General features: G+C 38.3%; 1 protein-coding gene across 2 annotated transcripts in view; it reads left to right on the forward strand.

The window, feature by feature from the left end:
- Window positions 1-19,706, forward strand: part of LOC126095159 (peptidyl-prolyl cis-trans isomerase FKBP4-like) — a 122,339-nt gene that overhangs the window by 73,691 nt on the left and 28,942 nt on the right. For both annotated transcript variants that reach the window (XM_049909881.1, XM_049909882.1), the window contains exons 7-8: window positions 7,200-7,369; window positions 16,944-17,132. In XM_049909881.1, the coding sequence (XP_049765838.1) occupies window positions 7,200-7,369; window positions 16,944-17,132 (359 nt within the window). The remainder of the gene's footprint in view (window positions 1-7,199; window positions 7,370-16,943; window positions 17,133-19,706) is intronic.

Raw genomic sequence — 19,706 nt, forward strand, 5'->3', positions numbered from 1 at the left:
GTAGTAGCGAATTTGGTAGGGCAACAGACTAAAAGTTCATCTGTTCGCACACTCTCTCTCTCTCTCTCTCTCTCTCTCTCTCTCTCTCTCTCTCTCTCTCCCCTCTCTCTCTTCGTGTTTGTAACACATTCTGAGACTTTGAAGATTAACAAAGTTAAGTGTTTTTCTGAAATATTCGTTGTTATTTACAAGTAAGAGTGCACTTTCTCAGTAATGATTATCTTCGATTTCATGACTTCCATGTGTTTAAGAAATGAAAGATAAAATTTGTGAGACATGTATACTTTTTCATTGTCACAAATAATTCATTATTTTTTCTGAATACATAGCAATTTCCAAGAGTGTGGTCAGACAGGAATCTAAGAGCACAACTTAAATTACTGTGAATGAAACTAGCCGCAATCGTCTTTATACTCTAGCTTGTCGCAAATATTTATCTGTGATCAAATCCTTTAAAACAGTAGACAGAGATGAAAGATTCATGCCCCAATATTTTCAGACCGTACCACCATATATGAAACATTTTGATTCATCTGATGCATGTTATAAACTACAACGAACGTCTATAGCTGCACTCACCACCTGCTCTCGAAAATGCATTTTTTAAATTTTGTTTTTCAGAACAGAATCGGTGATGCATCATATAGGGAAGTAGGCTACTTCATCATTTGGATCCCTAGGAACAAGTTACAACCACATTCTGTGCATCTTATTCTTTGACAATCTCTTAAACAGTTTTTCGGGTTTGTGGAGATGTGTCTCGTGTATGCAACTGATTGAAGGCAGTTTATTCCCATACTTGTTTTGCTTCTTTTATTTGTGAATCATCATCATGAATAAGAGGCAAAATGCGTATTGCAATAAACATACTGCCTTCAATTAGTTGCATAGACCGAACATACCTCCATGAATTTTGAAGCAACTAAGGAACAACGGAAAACAGAAAAAACGATGATTGGTTGGCGCGAGGAGAACTGATCGTTTAGGTTTGCTAGAACCTTTTGGCATCGCTTCCGAAATGCTTACAGAATAATGTTGGGGCTCTCCTTCGAAAATAAGACCGTTAGGTGTGCTTGCGTACCAAACCAATTGGCAGAATGACGAAAAGATACAGAATAGGACTCCTGGCCTTAATTTATTTTAATTTTTTCCATCTCAACATTTCTTCACTGTGACGTACAGTTTTCTATATCTTTCATTATCTTTCCCGTCTATTTCTCACCGCTTCCTTCCCACCTCTGTTACATACAATGCACTTAGTTTTTCACTCATATTAGCTCTTGCATGAGATTTAAGCAGTAATCTCTGTCTGCATATTACTTTGTCTTCCACCTTTAAGCTCTCAGGTTTTCAAATTTCGTCTAATGCAATCCCCAACAATCGGTCTTTCCTTCTCATCCTGTACGTTAAGTCTCCCCTGACCTGTGGTTCTGGGTGACTTTGCCCAAATCTACCCCTTTTCCTAGACCTCTTCATTGCTTTTCCTTCATCCCTCTTCCCCTTCAATCTTTCTGCCTGAAGGAGGAGTCACTGGCTTTGAAAGCTTGCCAATTACAACCGTCTTTTGTGTGTGTGTGTGTGTGTGTGTGTGTGTGTGTGTGTGTGTGTGTGTGTGTGTTCTGCTGCCACTTAGTGAGTTGATTTTTTTATCCATCCAGTTAAATAATTTGTCAGTAACTGATTGTTTTCATCTTGTTGAGAGGAAACTTGCTAGACATTTGGAGAAAAAAGTCTCCCTAACACTTCTGTCATTGTCAATGTGTTGTGTTGCTGGTCATCTTGGTGTTGTACTCAGTAGCTGTATAACAATGACATTGGATTGGATCACAAACTGCCGTCTTAAATTTCCCTTTCAGTTTTAGTTCAGATGATGTCATTCTACTATCAATAATGTGACTCTGCTGCAGACAGTACCTCATTGGCAACTATGCAGTGAGGCCTACAGTATGTAAAGACTACCGTATTTACTCGAATTTAAGCCGCACTCGAATCTAAGCCGCACCTGAAAAATGAGACTCGAAATTAAGGGAAAAAAAATTTCCCGAATCTAAGCCGCACCTGAAATTTGAGACTCGAAATTCAAGGGGAGAGAAGTTTTAGGCCGCACCTCCAAAGCGAAACAAAGTTGGTCCATTGTAATATGAGACACAATTTAGGTCGAATGAATGACGATACAGCTACAGTAGTTTGGTTCGAGCTTAACAGTTAAGCTTTACCAGGTAACCATTGCTATGTGTCAGGTGCTCCGTCCGTATTTATACGGGTACCCTTCGTTTTTCACGTGCTTCGTCTGGTTTGAATTGATTGCTTGTTTTTCTTTGATCTGATAAGTGCTGTTCTCTTTGTTATAGGTGTTTACGTCACTCTGAGCTGAAAATGCATTACTGTACTGTGTCGTGCATTGTTTGTCGCATTCTGATAATGAATGTTTACGACCTGTCGCCGCTCGCGGCATGGTTTGCTTTTGTGCATGCTACCGCTGCTTACAATAAAAAAAAAAAGAGGGGAATTGTCTCAGTAGCAAAACAATGGCAAGAGACTGCTATTTGTTGTTATTTACACTGCTGCTTTCTTTGTTAATGATCAACAAGAACCAAGTAATAAATTGTGTATGATAGAACATGTTCTGAACGAGAGTTCAGCGAAAAATTTTCTCAGTTTGAAAATCTTTGCAGACGCCTCTTTAGTACATTACTTTCTGCACAGAAATTAGTCATCTTAGATTCAAAAATCTAGTCAATTACCGTGCTTCATTTCTGACTGTATCCCTATTAGGCATAAGAATAATACGAATATAAACATGATATGATATGTGTATACTTCCGCGTTTGCTGTTGTCTCACTCTAGTTTCGTAGTTTATTAGCCGGACAGGATTTAAATGAGAAAGCAGCAAACACGAAAGAATACATGGCAAAATGTTTATATTCGTATTATTCTTATGGTGAAGACAATACTACATGTGATTCACAAAAGTTCCCATTATCAACCATCTCTTCTCACAGGTAGGAAAAAATTCGGAACGTAGAATTGGCCATACTGACAAACATCGCAAACAATCTTGCCAGTCGGACTTTCTTGCTACATTGAAAAGCTGCTACATTCGAAAATGAACAATACGGAATTTGTATTTACTTCATTGGATAATGTATGAAAATGCAGTGGTCGAAATTCGGGGCGGAGAAAAAAGCTCGTCTCCCGCCTTTTTTTGCTGGCGCAGAGGTTTTGGCGCCAGTATTTATCTTTGTGCCTGCAAAGCATGCCTGTGTAGCACTACATATATTCGACGGCAGAAGTTAGTTGTGGCGGCACCTACAAACATATTTCAGAACTTCCGCTTACTTTGCACTCGATTCTAAGCCGCAGGCGGTTTTTTGGATTACAAAAACTGGAAAAAAAAGCGCGGCTTAGATTCGAGTAAATACGGTAGTTGTAGTTGCACAGTAGTTCCCCTCGAGGGATCCTCAATGCTTCTATCTTTGCTATTGCTGTCAGTCATATTATGTCCATTGTCAAAGGCCAGCGCAATGTACATTACAAAAAATGAGTTTCTTAACTGTTACCTTTCATCCATTACTGCAATAGCAGCATACTGATTGGAGACAAAATTGCATCAGAGTACAAGCTTTCGGTGCTCACAGAGAAATGATTGCATGTCGATTTAAAAGTTTTTTTCTACACATTCTTAATTCACCCATTTTGCAGCGTTGAGTATGATAAGTGTTAGGTAGGATCTGTAGCCATTCTTTTAGTTATGATATGGTATGTTGCCACTTGGAAGGGAATTTAAGAAATTGAGGCTTTTAAACCTCTAAAAATCTTGAATTGTCATAGCCACAGGTCCTAGGAGACCTATGCAGGTGAAGCACACAAACACTGTCTGCTGTAGGGGACTAACACTGCTTGAGGTGCCTGTAGTACCTGACTGAGTTCTGTGCTGGGGTTTGTGAACTGTCTGTCTGAAAGTAACTGCTCCTGGTGTGTCAGGCAAATAGGACCTTGTTTCATCTGTTGTTACGAGTACTTTACCTGGTTGAGTACATACCAAGGAAAATCAGCCATATCGGACAGAAGAATCTGAGCTCTATGAGAAAACGGTCCTACTGCCTATTGGTGTAAAGGGATTTCAGTCTGTCACTGAGGATCAGGCCAGTTACTGACCCAAACTCTCGGGAGGCATAATGTTATTTTCAACCTCTGGAATATTAGTATAAGAGGATGCAAATGTGAGATTTCATTTATAGACATGAGTTTTGCATCAGTATTGCATTTATTTGACAATTTACTATCAGTCCTAAATCTGAAAAGGCAATCTCGTTTATTCAGTGCTTTTGCCCCATTATGTCGTTGAGTGTCTGTTATCAAACTAGTGAGTAGTTTGACACGGAGGACCCTGGAGTAGATGAAAACTGTCAGAGCTATCAAATTCATCTACTTGAACTTCTTTAGTACATTTTGGTCTGTCTGGTGCAGTTTCCAGAAATCGGTTCATTCGATACAGAGTACTCTCCTTCGCCTGTAACATCGGAGGACAAGGTGAAATTATGCCAGATTCCCGGCCATACAGGAATTTGGAGAAATGGACTGGCAAATGTGGGTACTGAGTATGGTCTCGCATTGCTTACTGCGGCACAGTATACAGTTCCCCCATATGTGGTAGCCTCACTTACTGCATGAGGCCGCACATCATTTGAAGGATGAGTAATTGGAAATGATGGACGATGAGCTGTGGTCAGCGAAGTCTGTTTGTGGCTTACTTTTCTCTAGCCACCAAAGTAAAACAGAGTTGTTTCAAGTAGCCTCTGAATTTGACACCGGTCTCGGACACCTGCAGTTTCTTAGATTTGGGTAACCTGTAAGTGTAAATGACACTTACTTTTCGTAGAAGTTTTTGGGGTGTGCCTGTATAACTGTACCTGTCTGTACCATTTTAGATCGTGTAATTAATCACCTCCCCATTGAAACAATATTGGCACTAACAATCCAGATGTTGTGCACTCTAAATTTAGAATAATTGTTATTAAACCCCTAAATGCTTTAATAAGTTAGTGCTACATGTCTGTAAGACTCAAATTTGTCACTTAAAGAATTATCCCCTAAATGCTTTAATAAGTTAGTGCTACATGTCTGTAAGACTTAAATTTGTCACTTAAAGAATTATCACAAAAGGAAGATGAAAACAAAAAATTCCCGGTTGGAGACAGCTCAGAATGAGATTCCTTCAAGAATGAGTCTTTCACTCTGCAGCAGTGTGTGTACGGTTTTGAAACTTGCTGACAGATTAGAACTGCATGCCAGGCAGGAATTGGAATCTGGACACAGATTTTATAGACTGTGTCTTTACCGAGCTGTGACCATTGCCTGTGTTCGTAGTGTCACTACTGTTGGCACCTCCCTCCTGCTCCCTCACTTCACAGCAGCTCTGGTGTGTATCTTGCTAGACTGGCCATAGCCAAGAGGATTATTTTCAGGGTGACTCAATTTGCAGGGGTGTGCACTGTTTAGGGTCACCAGTCCTAACCAGATAGCTCAGTCGGTAGGAGTGCTGCCCTTGAAAGACCAGGTTGTAGACTTTGGTCCTGGTCTGCCACACAGTTTTAATGTGCTGAGAAGTTTAAAGGTTTCTTCTGCTTTGGAACTCAGAAAATATTATGTCACTACAACCTGAAAAAATTTCATTTGTGATAAGTCGGGTCCAGATGGAACTCCTATTCAGTTTTACACAGAATACAGTACGTCATTTGTCACAAATTTCTCGCCCTGTGCAAAATCCCAAGCAACTCGAAGAAAAAGCAGCTGGCTCCAAAGAACGGATCTGCAAAATTGCAGATCAGTAACCTTAACATTGATTCTGTGGAGACTTTATTAACATATTCACAGTTCAAAAGTAATAAATTTGCTTGAGATGGAAAAGCTTCTGTCCACAGGTAAGGACGGATTTAGAAAGCATCACTTGGACGAAACTCACTGTGCCATTTTCTCGCATGATTACCTGAGAACCGTGGATTTATGGGATGCAGGCAGATTCCATATTTATAGATTTCTGAAAAGTGTTTGACACAGTGCCCCTCTGTTAAAGAAGACCTGAGTGTATGGGATAGGTTCCCAGTTATTTGACTGGCTCAAAGACTTTTGAAGTTATAGAATCCATTACATAGTCCTCCAATGGCGAGTGTTCATCAGAGATGATGGTATCATCAGCGGTGCCCCACCGAAGTGTGACAGGCATCTTGTTCTCAATATACATAAGTGTTCTAATGGATAGGCTGTTTGCTGATGAAACTGTGTTGTCGACTGATTGTAGAGGGGTACAAGATGACTTTGGCAAAATTTCTAATTGATGTGATGAATGACAACTTGCTCTAAATATATGAAGATGTAAGTTGATGTCAATAAGAAAGAGAAACAATGTTTGAATAGAGCATTCAGTGTGCTTCTGGACACAGTTACGTAGATTACATATCTAGGCATAACATAGCAAAATGATATGAAACTGAACGATCACATAAGGCCAGTAGCAGGGAAGGCAAATGGTTAACTTCGAAAATTGGTTAACTTGGGAAAATTGTAAGGAAGTGTGGTCCCTCTGTAAGGGGGGTGGTAACTGTTGAAATTTTCACTAAAGCAAACATTCCACTTTTATGGAGGATAAAAACTATTTATTCTCTATTATTGTTTTATCTTCAATCACTGTGAGTTTGCTATCGGTTTTGTCTTCAGGCATATAGCAGCCCAACTTTTTGAAACTATATGTCTGATCATTCACAGATGCTAATTTTGCCCAAAAATAAGTAGGCCAGCTAAATTTCCAGCCCCCTAAATGTTGCAAAGTAAATTAATAATATTTTAATTTGTTAAATTTGAAAGAATACCTTTAGATAAAGTTTTGTAATTTACTTTTCTGCTTGTTTGACCAAAAGTCTTGTTTTTCTAAATGGAAAGCAAAATTTCATGTAGGAGAAGGTTGGTGCTTTCTGTTTATTAAGGTCAAAGCACTTGTCCAGCACAAAGTTACTTATGATAAAAGTGCGTGCTTAACACTAATTTCATAAACTAATTCTTTTTGTTGTTGTCGAGTGCATGAAGGTTTGTGGTCTCGTAAATAATTTTCCCCACAGTATTGATCTGTGCTTAATATCTTATAGCACTGTAAAAACATTTGTGGTTGCACTATGCCCATATTATCTCTCTTTTATTTCAGGCTTTGAAGAAGAGAAGGAACCAGAACGAAAATCACTTCTACTGGCTGGACACTTAAATCTTGCCATGTGTTACCTCAAGCTTGAGGAACACTTTGAAGCACGTGAACAGTGTAACAAAGCTCTCGAGGTACAACCATCCAGTGAGAAGGGATTATTTCGCCGTGGGCAGGTTAGTGCAGATTATTGAGCATATATTATTAAACCCAGCACCTCAGTTTTTATGCTGTCTGGTAAGATAGACAGGCTCACACAAATGAAAATATCCAAAAAGTCTCACCAAATAGTAAGTTTGGTCTAAGGAAGACTTACATAAAATGAACACTTGGAACTTAAACACTCAGATTTGGAAGCTCTGATTCAGTATCTGAAAGTGATAAAACAAAAATTATGAGAGAAAATATGTACAAATTTGGGAGAAGTAGCAGTAAGGAACATGTCATTCTATATGGTGGGTTTTCTGAATGAAAAGGAAATACCAGTAAGAATGTGTTAAACTTGTGAAGAGAAATGTGTTCACCGTTGCTTACCTTCAAGAAGTGTGACTATCATTGCAGTTGATGATGACAAACACAATTTCACTACAGACTACACTGCAGAAGAATTGCGTCAGTAAGGCTACAAGAATTCATTACGTCATGACAATTGAGAGCTGTTGGTGCAAAATTAAAACTGTAGAGTCAGACATTAAAGAAGTTTAAAGGCAGGATGTGAATGCTGCATAGGCATAAGCCTACTGACTACATAAACTGCCTGACAAAAAATTGAAGCACCCGGAAGGGAAGAAGAAAGCAAAACGAAACTTCGCAGGTTGAGAGTTTGTGATATTTTTTTAAGTGCATACAAAATTGAGTCAAATTTATAAAAAAATTGACACTGAGTTCACTTATCAGTATGCTGTTGCATCCCTTCTAGCCTGGATGAATTCACCGATTTGGTTGGGAAGTCATCATGTCTTCTCCAGAGGCAGGCTGACCCACAGCTGACGTAACTCGTGCTCAATATCCTCTCTGTGGTGCTGGGATGGAGTAGACGGTTGAGCTGGTCCCATGTGTTTTATCAGTGACATATCAGGGGATCTTGCTGGTCACAAGAATAGCTCAGCATCCCTCACACATTTCATAGAGACATAAACCGTGTGTGGATGAGCATTGTCCTATTGAAAAATCCCACCGTAATGTTGTTGCATTATAGATTGCATGTGAGAATGCAAGACGTCCATGTTGTACTGTTCTGCTATTGGAGCTAACTCAGTCACTACCAACTGTGACCTGAAGTAATGGCTCCCCACTTTGTGACACCAGAGGTAACACTGTTGTGCCTCTTTAAAACATTGGAAGAATGGAAACTCTCCCCACGTTGCTGCCATACTCACTGATGAAGATCATCCAGGGTAATACAAAACCGTGATTAACTGCTAATTGCAATGTGGTACCATTAATCAGTAGTCCGTGCTTCCTAGTCAGGTGACCACACCAAATGCAGCATTTTGTGTTGTTGTTGTTGTATCCACATAATGGTGCGGGATGACACACAATGTTGCAGGGAGTCCATTATTTGGTCAACATCAAAGCAATCATTCATTGTGGCCTATTAGATGTGGATGACTGGAAACTTGATGATGATGATAATGCTGCCCTCACATTCCCACACAGTTCAACATTGAGCCACTGTTGCATGTGAGTACGCCACAGATCTAGATAATGCATGATTCGACCAACTGGCGAAATTGAGGCCCACAATGAGAACCCTTTCAAACTACCAGTTCCTGATAATGTTTATGTGAGTATGTGGCAGCCCGTGTCCTTCACAGTAATCGCTCAATATCTGACTCTTCTTTGTGCCCTTTATATATTGCTCATAGGACTAAATTTCACTAACTGTATTTTACATTACTAGCAGTAGTTTTAAAAAAATTATTTACGTACAACGTATTGGTAGTATACTGTGTTGGTAATAAGAATAAACTGGATATAAACATTACACCCTGTATTCCTTCGTGTTTGCTTGAATCTCATTGGATTTGCGAGCATTTACCAGCGCATTTAACTTGTACGGCGCTGGTCAGTCAGCTGGTCCAGCTAACCTGCTGAGATGTGACCAGTTGCAGAGAAACAACATAGCTTCGATGATCATTTAATTTTTAAAGAGCATAAAATAATAATCTGCAAAACTCCAACTCTACCGCATGCTTTTTTGGTGGCTGGAAGAAAGGATAAGATGTTCTCATTCTCACCTAACATAGTATTATAATTACAAACAAGAGTGATGAAAATTCCTAACTTAAAAACAGGGTAATTTTTGTGAGTGAGTTATGTGTGATGCAAAAGCAACTGCATGGATTTCACCATGTTGTTTAATACTGAAGCAACTGAAGGTATTAAAGTCAGTCATCTGGTAATCTCTTAGCTCCTTCCTTATCCGAAACTGAGAAATCCATTTCATTTCTGGAACTGTTATCTGCTACATTGGTAATGAGTCAATGAACAATCCACGGAGTCACTCGGTTGCTGCATTTTCTCCTCTTTCCTGATGTGCCATTCTGTATCCCACCAGTGTTCGGCAGTGACATGTGCAAAAGCTGCATGCATTAGTGCCAGTATGCCTGATTGCTTAACAGTCTTATTATTTCTCATGACAAATCCCTTAACTGGGCTCCATATCAGCTCTGTTGCGTTCATATTGTAATGGCACAGTAGAAATGTAAAAATACAGCATTTGTATGGTGTGCTCATTGCTGTGGAAAGGATTGCTTTTCATGTTATGACACTTATCACTCTGGTTCGTGAGAGACTACATCTGTGGTATAAAACAATGGACATAGTGCAGATTAAGAATATTTGGTTTTTCATTTTTGTCAAAAAAATTAAATTATGGTTTTTTTTTTAATTAAGCACCCCTTTTTCATAAAACATTGATAATTAAGAGTTTATGAATACAGGAAAGTGGCATGCAATATGTAACTAGAAACAAGAAGACGTCCATTATTCATTTTAAAAAAATGATGAATTTTATTTATGAGATGTAGGTATTACAAATTGAACAAAAAAAAAAAAAGTATAACCAAGGTGAGACTCAAAATCAGCATTCCATGAACTGCACAACATTATCGATCTATTACATTTGATTCCAGTACATGTCCTATGTGTATTGAAACTCAGTTGTATCAAATATAGTCCTCCAGAAAACTTAAAACTGACTTCTTTTCTTTAAATTTATGAAAAACCTTAAGAACAACCTATTTGTTGTCCTTTTTAACAGTGTTCACATGTGCGTTTCACTACAGAGCAGGACGCAACCTCAGTCATTTTCATACTGCTGTATTAACAGCATGACAATCTGAGCACAATACAGAGACTGTGACTGTCTACAATTTTTTAAATAAAAATTACGTAGCTAAAGCGTGATTAAGAATAACGTTGATGGCTGCTAATATTTTATAATATCTTTGTTTCATTTAACGTAACTTAGTAATGAAAGATCTAATACATACGTAGGAACTACTTCAAAGTGCACATGTGCTATGACTTCTGCCCATTCATCATACGTGGTTTGTTTACATCACGTTTATTTGTATGATGAACAGAGTACAGAAATAATTCAGCCATTGATTTGAAATAGTTCAGTTGTTTACCACTATGAGAAATACTATTGCCTCATTCGGCTTAGGGGGAGGAAAAAAGAAGACTAAGATAATGTTAAAATTGATCACAAAATATTTAACAAAGTACTTGTTATCAACATAATCCTTGTCATCGTCATTATCAGTCATCATCATCATCTTAATGATAATTACTTTCCAGAGTATCTCTCTCTCCCTCTCTCTCTCCCTCTCTCTCTCCCTCTCTCTCTCTCCCCCTCTCTCTCCCCCCCTCTCTCTCTCTCTCTCTCTCTCTCTCTCTCTCTCTCTCTCTCTCTCTCCCTCTCTCCCCCTCTCCCACCATGAGCATAGGAAGTCTCCACTGTATTATCTACATTGCATTCTTAAACAATACAATACATTTGGCTAACAAACCATAGTCACTGTTGAGAAACTCAGTTTTGTAAACTCTAACACAACTTGAACTTTAAAAAAAAAATATAAAAAAAACTCTGTAACAAACAAAAATTGACAAGTAAAAGTTGGACATATGTTGTATGTTCCGGGTTGTGCCTTAAAATATTTACTATTCCTCCTGAAACAGCGTGCATATACTTAATGTGTGAATAGTAGTGGTCACTAAGCAAAGCTCTCAATTTATCTTAGTTATCATTTTGGTACACAAACAAAAGTTAGAGCCTTAAACCTTATTGGTTATAGCATTCTAAGTAGCTATCAAAACTTATCCCCCATCCACCTTCTGATTCTAAATAAATTGTGTCTATTGGACACATGTAGTTGGATAACTTGCAAATGGCCATTCCTTGTAGCTGCATGTAAAATTGATCATCATCATCGGGCTAAATGACACGGGAACTGGGCAGCAGATGACTGGAGATGTGTAGTGCGTTATTTTGCTCATTTTCAAATGACACGAGGTGTCGACTGTGCTGTCATTTCGACTAGGCATTTAACACAGTGTATGGTGGAGCATAGTTCAGCTGCAGGTGGGTCTTGGGTGTTTAGAGGATGATTTTTGTGTTGTGACCTGTGCCCACTAATTCTGGTTATTTCAACAGGCTCGTATGTCTTCAGGATGACTACTGAGTGAACTTCCCCTTTATCTGAGCTGGCAGTAGCTAGTTCAAAGGGGCTGCATGTGTAAATGTCTCAATTGATGATGGTTCGGTCATCATTTGAGTCTCGATTGGCTCTCTAAGTCACCTGATGGTAAACCCACAGAAAATGTCAGAGATTATTTGGAACAGCAGTTGGAACGTAGAAATTGACATTGCCGCGACTTCATAGCTCTATGGGATCTAATGATCCACAGAGCGGCTTCAGCTGGAATATGGTACACCTGAAGAAACTTGTGAACCTTTTTCCATTCGAAGTTACAGCCATTACTGAGGCTACAGATACTGTTAACAGAGGATTTGTGTGGTGCCTCCTAGTGTGAATTCTTGTCTTCTTCATTTTAATTGTATCTAAAGCATCAAAGTATTGCATATAACAATAAAACTGCAAACTATGTTCAAACATTATAAATACACAAAACTGCAACCAGTCACTTTTTTTTTTTTTTTTTTTTTTTTTAAATACTCGTTTATTTTGTAAATAGGTTTTCAGACTTTTTCAGGCTCATCTTCAGATGGTGCATATGGAAGTTACCTGACTATTCCATAATTTGATGCTGAAGATTGATTTACAACAGGATATGTGGCTTTGTAATTAGTCTCCACCTAGTAGCTTCCTATGTGATGGGCATCTCAGTGGAAGCTGCTGAGTGGATACTAATTACAAAGCCAACCACAGCATCAGGAGCCAATACCCATCATCATCGCCATCATCTTTGTATTCTGCCAGCAAGCTGGGTAGACTGTTTATGAACAATTGGCTTCCTTTTTGCTCTACTTGTTTTATTTCTTGTCTTGATATTGTCCCCAGTTTTCTCCTATAGCGTCCATATCTTCCTTTATCTGATCCAGGCATCTTTTTCTGGGTCGTCGTATTTGTCTTTCCTACTGCACATTTCTATCAAGTATTGTTTTGTCAGGCAGTTGCCCATCATCATCTTCACATGTCCAAACCATGACTTAAACCATGCTGTACTCAGTCTCTCTGTCATTGACTTCTACTTGCATATTTCTCCTGTTATCTCTGTTACCAATTTTCTCTCTTCTAGTCTTCTGCAAGGCTAATCATAGAAAATTCATTTTACTTGCCTGAACTTGCACAAATCTGCCTTGTTAATTACGCAGTACTTCACACTGTGTTTAATCATCAGCAGGAGATAAGTTTTAAACATGGTCTGTTTGGCTCACAGGAACTCTCTTGTCCCACACAATGTTCTGCACTTCATGAGGAAATGTAGATACAGCTATTACTCTGTTATGTACTTTTAGTTCGGCAATTCCTTTCTTTAATATACCAGGTAATTGAAAGCTTCCACACATTCAATTTTCTTTCTGTCTAGATCCAGGTTGCCCTAACAGGTGTCCTGCTCATAATTATTGCTACTGTTTTGCTCCTCTACGCTGTCAGCTGATACTCTTTAAACTTGGAGTTCTATTCACCTAATCTTCCCTGTTCGTTTCTCTGTAAATGCACACGGCATCAGCCAAAGACTAAAGCATTGAGATCACCATTTCCTGTTTCTTTGATTTCCTTTATAATCACTTCCATAAATGCAATAAAAAACACTAGGGAAAGTGAAGCAAATTATAAATAGTCATGTAACTTCCTTTTGCACTATCTGAAGATTAGCCTGAAAAGGATAGAAAACTGGTTTATGGAATAAACAAGTATTTCAAAAAAAGTGACTGTATTTGTTTAATATAGTCACCGGTTTTTTAACATCCATAACGGATAACTTTCATCTACATATAAACAAACATGTAACCTGTGTAGTTAGGAAACTTCTGTAAAAATGAAGAGTTTTGCTTGAAACATAAACTTGAGTTGTCAACAAGCACAAACAAAAAAGGTATGAAAACTTCACTAGCTTTCAGGAAACCCTTTGGCTAGCTATGCATACAAGTGGACGAAGAAGGGGGAAACCGTGTGCGTGCGCGCGCACACACACACATACGCGCGCACACACACAACCTGAGCACCTACATTGTGTCAGTTCATCAACGTATTTCTTTCTAAAGTAATGTAATGTGTGTAAGTCATCAAACTTGCAGTTTGGTGTTAAAGAGGGGAGCACCATCATTTAAAAAAAAAAAAAAAAAATTGTGTGTGTGTGTGTGTGTGTGTGTGTGTGTGTGTGTGTGTGACATTTCATTTAACCCTGCAAAAGTTGAGGGCAGCAATCTTGTTTCAACAGTTAGGGAACAAACTTAAATCTAACTAGATATTTGTAAAGGGAGGATGCCACAGGCTTCCATTCTGGATCCCTAGGTTTTCTTAAACTTATGCCAGTGAACTGACACTAAACATGCCAGAGGATTTGAATTTTTTTTTTTTTCTATTTTCACCGACACTATGTCATGATAGATGCAAAATGTAATTTAAATAATTGAGCCAATTGGGTAGTGAATAACGTTAGGTCTTGTTTTACAGGAAATAGGTTGACTGAAACAAAACACAGTGCGTACTGTCTCTCTCACAGTGATATTCTAAAAGGGAAATTTTAATGTCAAAAAGTGATCAAATAAACATTGAGATATATCATTTTAACTTTTGAATACTAAAGACAGATTAAAAACTCTGTTAGCATTATCACAATCACAATCAGGATCTTGTGCAGAAACAAGTAAGAATAATCCGAAAAGCAAAATTTTGTTTACTTTGCATACTTTTTCATGACTGTATCATACAGTATTGTATTTTGGAACAATTCATGACATTCATGCAGTATGTTCTTAGCCATAAAAACACAATCAGAGTGCTCCATTGTGCTAGTTAGTGAAATTCATGAAGGGCATTGTTCAGGCATCTCAGAATTGTATCTCAAGCATCCCTGTAGTCTCACTGCGTCTAGAGATTTGTGGTTAGTAATATGAATTCATTGAAACAAAAGGAACTGCCCTATTCAGTAAGTGAACACCAAACAAAAAAGGAATTTGGATGAAACTTTTTTAACCATCATCACACCATTTTGTACAGGTTGCAGACCCCTTTTCGGTGGCAATCCACCTTGGTTCCGTCTCCACTCTGGCCCAGTTTTGTCCTCTTTTCATCACACAGTCCATGTGTGTGTCTGTCTTCATCTAGATCTATTGCCTCGTGTAGCCACTTTCAGTGTCCCCCGATAGCAATCTTTTAACATGTCCATACTCTCTTACTCTTGTCTCTCGTGCAATCTCTTACATGGGCTTCTCTTCCAATGTTTCTCTCATCAACTCACCCCTTTCTCTAACCTTTCTAGTAAATCCTATTCTGTTACTTTGAAATTTGATCACCTTTTTTTTTTCTTCGCTTCCCATGTTTCTAATGGATATGAGAGTATTTGGAGCATAGAACATTCATTTATAACTTTTGCTTATTTTTTGGTGGCACATATTTGCTCCAGGCTAGCCTTGTTACACCCTGCAGAAAACCATGGGCCTGCATTTCTCTTTCACCTATTATGCTTTCCAGGCACTTGAAACTTTTGATTGTCTTTATTACTTGCCCTCTACCACTTACATCCACTGCTACTCTCCTCTTCTTCCTCATTGTCACAATAACTTCACACTTCTTTAACCACTGTAGTAAAAGTTGTGTTTTATTCTAGATGTTTCATCCTCTTTCTTATAATGCCCTCATTTTCTCCTGTACAGCAGTTTCTTGCAATAATTCAGAGCTTTTCACTGTTATATTGTTGGATAACATTGTGTGAGAAAATGAACACGTAATATGTTAATGTTTTATACTGTAGAGAAAACTATACCGCAAAATAAAACCACTAACTGACCTCAAAAATTCATCCAAATTAATACCAACCCATTGTGTACACGGAGTGAAAATAACCAGTTAAAAGCTAAAGATAACTGGTGATTTACAGGGTGATACACATTGTATATACTGCTGCAAATCTTTTGTATTATAGTCTTTGATTTTTATTTTTACATATTTTTATCAGCTTTCTGTGAATTAAGTAGTGAATCATTTCATGATCAAACAATTGAGTTATTCCTTGATCAAGTGACTGTAACTTACATGATCTCAGGGAACCTGATGAGCTGAAATAAATTACAGATAACACAGATAATCTTCTTGCTGGGGAAATTGTAAAAAGGGGGAAGGAGGTCACATAGAATCCACTTCCATTAAGTGTCGGGATAAATGGAGGTATTGTTTGCCTTTGCTACTCAGCAGTCTGTTTTTGTGTGTGGTGAACAATAGCTGTTAACGTTTATTGGTGGCTAAGGTAATCATACTGTTTTCAGAGAATCGTGTGGTCACACAAAAATGAAGGATAATTAGTAATATGTTTAGTTGATAATACTTGTTCGGTGGCACAAGCATTATTCACAGGTGGACTTACATCTTTAAAAATGGCTAACCTCATGCAGTTTAGAAACATTCACGGTTGGTTCGTTGTGCACAATGATGCAATAATATGTACTCCGTGGCTCTTAAGGTCTATGGGCCACTGGACAAAGAGCCTTATCATGCATAACAATGTAACATCTTCTATTGTGATACTAGTGAGTGGTAAGAACTGGTGTTGGACACCTTCGTATGGAGAAATACAGTTATTATTTTTCTCTTATGTGCAGAAGATTAGTTATAAATACATTACTGCAGTAATAAGGGCATTGACATTCACATTTGATTCTGAAAATGGATGTTTGGTAGTTGGATTGATAAGATTCCTAGTCCTGTATGTGACTTGAATTTGTTATTTGTATGTAAAATATGCATACACATAGAGTAATGTTCTCGGAACTTAGAAGTTGTACTGTAAGTTCAGACACAACTCTCAACTTCTTTTGATACTTTTAGTGAAATGCATGAAGATGTATGCAATAGAGTTTCAAACATTGTGCTGAATAATTACACAAAAAGTTATAGTATAGAATCCAGAATAACCACAAATAAAACTAAGCTGCAGTAAAACTGAGAGGAAACAAAACTGCACTCACAGACACTGCTTTATGTGCATTGTGTAGCAGTGCTAAATATTGATTATACATTAAGATATGTTAATAGTTTTTTTTATTGTTGTCAACAGGCATACTTGGGTATGGGTGAACCAGAATTGGCAAAAACAGATTTTGAAGCAGTTCTAAAACTGGAACCAGAAAACAAAGCTGCAGCAAATAATATTGTTATTTGTAATGTAAAGATAAAGGAGCAGAGGAGTCGAGAGAAGAAGATCTATGCCAACATGTTTGAGAAGTTTGCTCAGAGAGATAAAGAGGTAAGTGTATGTAAAAGTTTTGTTGTCATTCTTTTGTTGTTAAGAGTATGAATGTACTATTTGCTAGTTATTTGCTTTTATCTGTAACTCATAAATTGCGCATGAATCTTCAACATTGTTATATTTCTGAAACACATGGGCTTTATTATTTCTAGTGGAGATACGTCAGAAAATGTGGAATTCTCAGGAAATTATTTTGCTTATAAAAGTCAGGAAACTGTGAAAGAATTGGTGGGGAATTTCAACAGTTCACCGACTGGAACAGGCGTGTTGAATCGTTTTGTTAGAAACAACTCTGCAAGATTTTTGTTTGGAAAATGATTGGTTGTAGAGTAGTGTAAGTGAAGGCAAAGCGATGCATTTGGTAATAGGATTTATTGTTCACTGAGAAGTGCCTTTGACCCACTCGTTGACAAAAGGAATTTTTTGTCATTGCCATTAGTTCTCAGGTTGACAGGTCAACTTTTCATTGCTTGATTGAAAGCAATGAGCATTTCATTATTTGCCATGTTACCATGATTTGTCTTGTTCACACAAGATGGTTTTTAACTTCTATACCTATCTAAAAATTACAAAAAGTGTCAGAAGCAGCTCTTCTTGTCTCTTTATCTCCCTGCCCTAAATGTGTCGACAGATTACCCTGTCTGGACTAACACTTCCTGTTGTCACCTCTGAAATATCTTTCCATGATATTCTTGTCAAACCACCTAGTATTCCCTTTCGTCTCCATTTTGACTTTGACAAAATCCGTGGCTGACCATATCATATTCAGAGGCCACAATCTTTACCCCAAGATTCCTGATGCTAAAATTGTTCTCACTGTAAAACTTGCGCCCCAAGCACCCTACCATTACCAGTTACTCGATCTCCACCATTGATAATTTCTACAATGTCGAAGGTAGACAGACATGTGCAGTGAACATGTCAGCCAGCATATAACGTCAGTGGTTTCATAGCTTTTTAAGACGATCATCAACTTGTGATTTTTTTAGGTTTCCCCAGTGTAATGAGTATTCAGTGAGGTTTCAGGATAGCAGCTGGGTGATGTTGTCATTTGCCAGAATATTCAGTCCAACAACGTTCAGTCAGTCGTCATGTGTGTGCTTTATATTGGAGTTGCTGGTTCATGTCACTAGGTTTATACTGAAAATTGGCCCTGAGGTGCATGCGCATAAGTTACTGTTGCTTGGGCACCCTCTGTTGAATTCACCACTTCCTTCAAATATGGCTCCATCTGTGGCACACAGGCGCATCTGTGTGTGCACACCCTCTGTTGGATTGAGAGCCACATAGCTAAAATTCAGGTTTCGACATAATAAAACTAATTGTCACAAGCCATAGAATGTATTCTTTTGTAAGGTATTGCCAGATCCCATATCCAGTTGAAATCTGCCATTGCAGTTAATAAGATATTCTGAAAACCATATTTCTTAATGACTGAATCCCAGAGGGGTCTCGTGGTCAAGATTCCCATGGCAGAATAATCTATTGAATGTCCTGTGGAGATAAAATACTCAGCTGTGGCTGACTTATTGGGTTGTGAAAGACAAGTTGTTGGCTGACCCTGCTGGTCATGTTATTGCCACGGGAGTTATGGAATCCAGTTAATTTTGGCCCACTGCATACGATTCTGTTCATTGCGCATAAAATTGTTCAGACTTGGGGCCTGAAGATAAATGGTGTCGAAACTAGTATCAGTGTTCAAAAAATTAAACGACATAGATTCAAATACAACTGCTGGTTTTGTTATCATTATTCAAGTACTTTGTGCCCGGCTGCAGTGCCATCTTTCTTGATGGGTTACCAGAGACTGAGATTGCAGTTGCAAAGCTTTGTTTTACCTGGCACAACATGTTTGTGCTGATTCACCTCTGTACCAGTTTTTTTCCGTAAACTTAGTGATGTGGACCACCAGTCTATGGTATAAAACCCTCAGCCAAAATATCACAGCAAGATGTAGACATCCTCTGGCCATAATCCCAAAACCTCATGGAATAAATCATCAATTTGCCGAACCAGTGAATGGGCACGGAGCTGTCCCCCTCCAAACATCCAGTCAGTGCCTAGTTGCTGAGCATGTTCTCCAGCATGATTCAAGGCACTTGAATCACTGCTATATCAGACAGGCCACTTGGTTCCTCCCAACCAGCATTAGTTTTTTTCTCTAATTCAAAGGTGGGAACTTTATCTCCAGTGTAGCATCTCATTCCATCACACTCCTGAACTAAACGTCTATTAGCATAAACTTCCTTTTTCTATCTGGTAAAATTTCATTCTTTAATTGTATCGAAAAGAAATGTCACTTAAGAAAACCATAAATTTACAAACAGTCAAAAATACTTGGCCAAGATTTGTCTTCCAGAGGCACAATTCTAGTGCTGCCTATGTTGTCATCATTGTCATCCACACTAGTCTACCCTCTGCAAGCCTCTTCATCTCTGAATAAGTACTGCAACCTACATACATTTGAACCTACTTACTGTATTCATCTCTTGTACAGTTTTTGTCCCCCATACTTCCCTTGAGTACTAAATTGATGATTCCTTGATATTTAAGGATGTATCCAGAGTTGGG

Source organism: Schistocerca cancellata, chromosome 8 (genome assembly GCF_023864275.1).
Source record: "Schistocerca cancellata isolate TAMUIC-IGC-003103 chromosome 8, iqSchCanc2.1, whole genome shotgun sequence".
In the NCBI taxonomy this organism is placed as follows: Eukaryota; Metazoa; Arthropoda; class Insecta; order Orthoptera; family Acrididae; genus Schistocerca; species Schistocerca cancellata.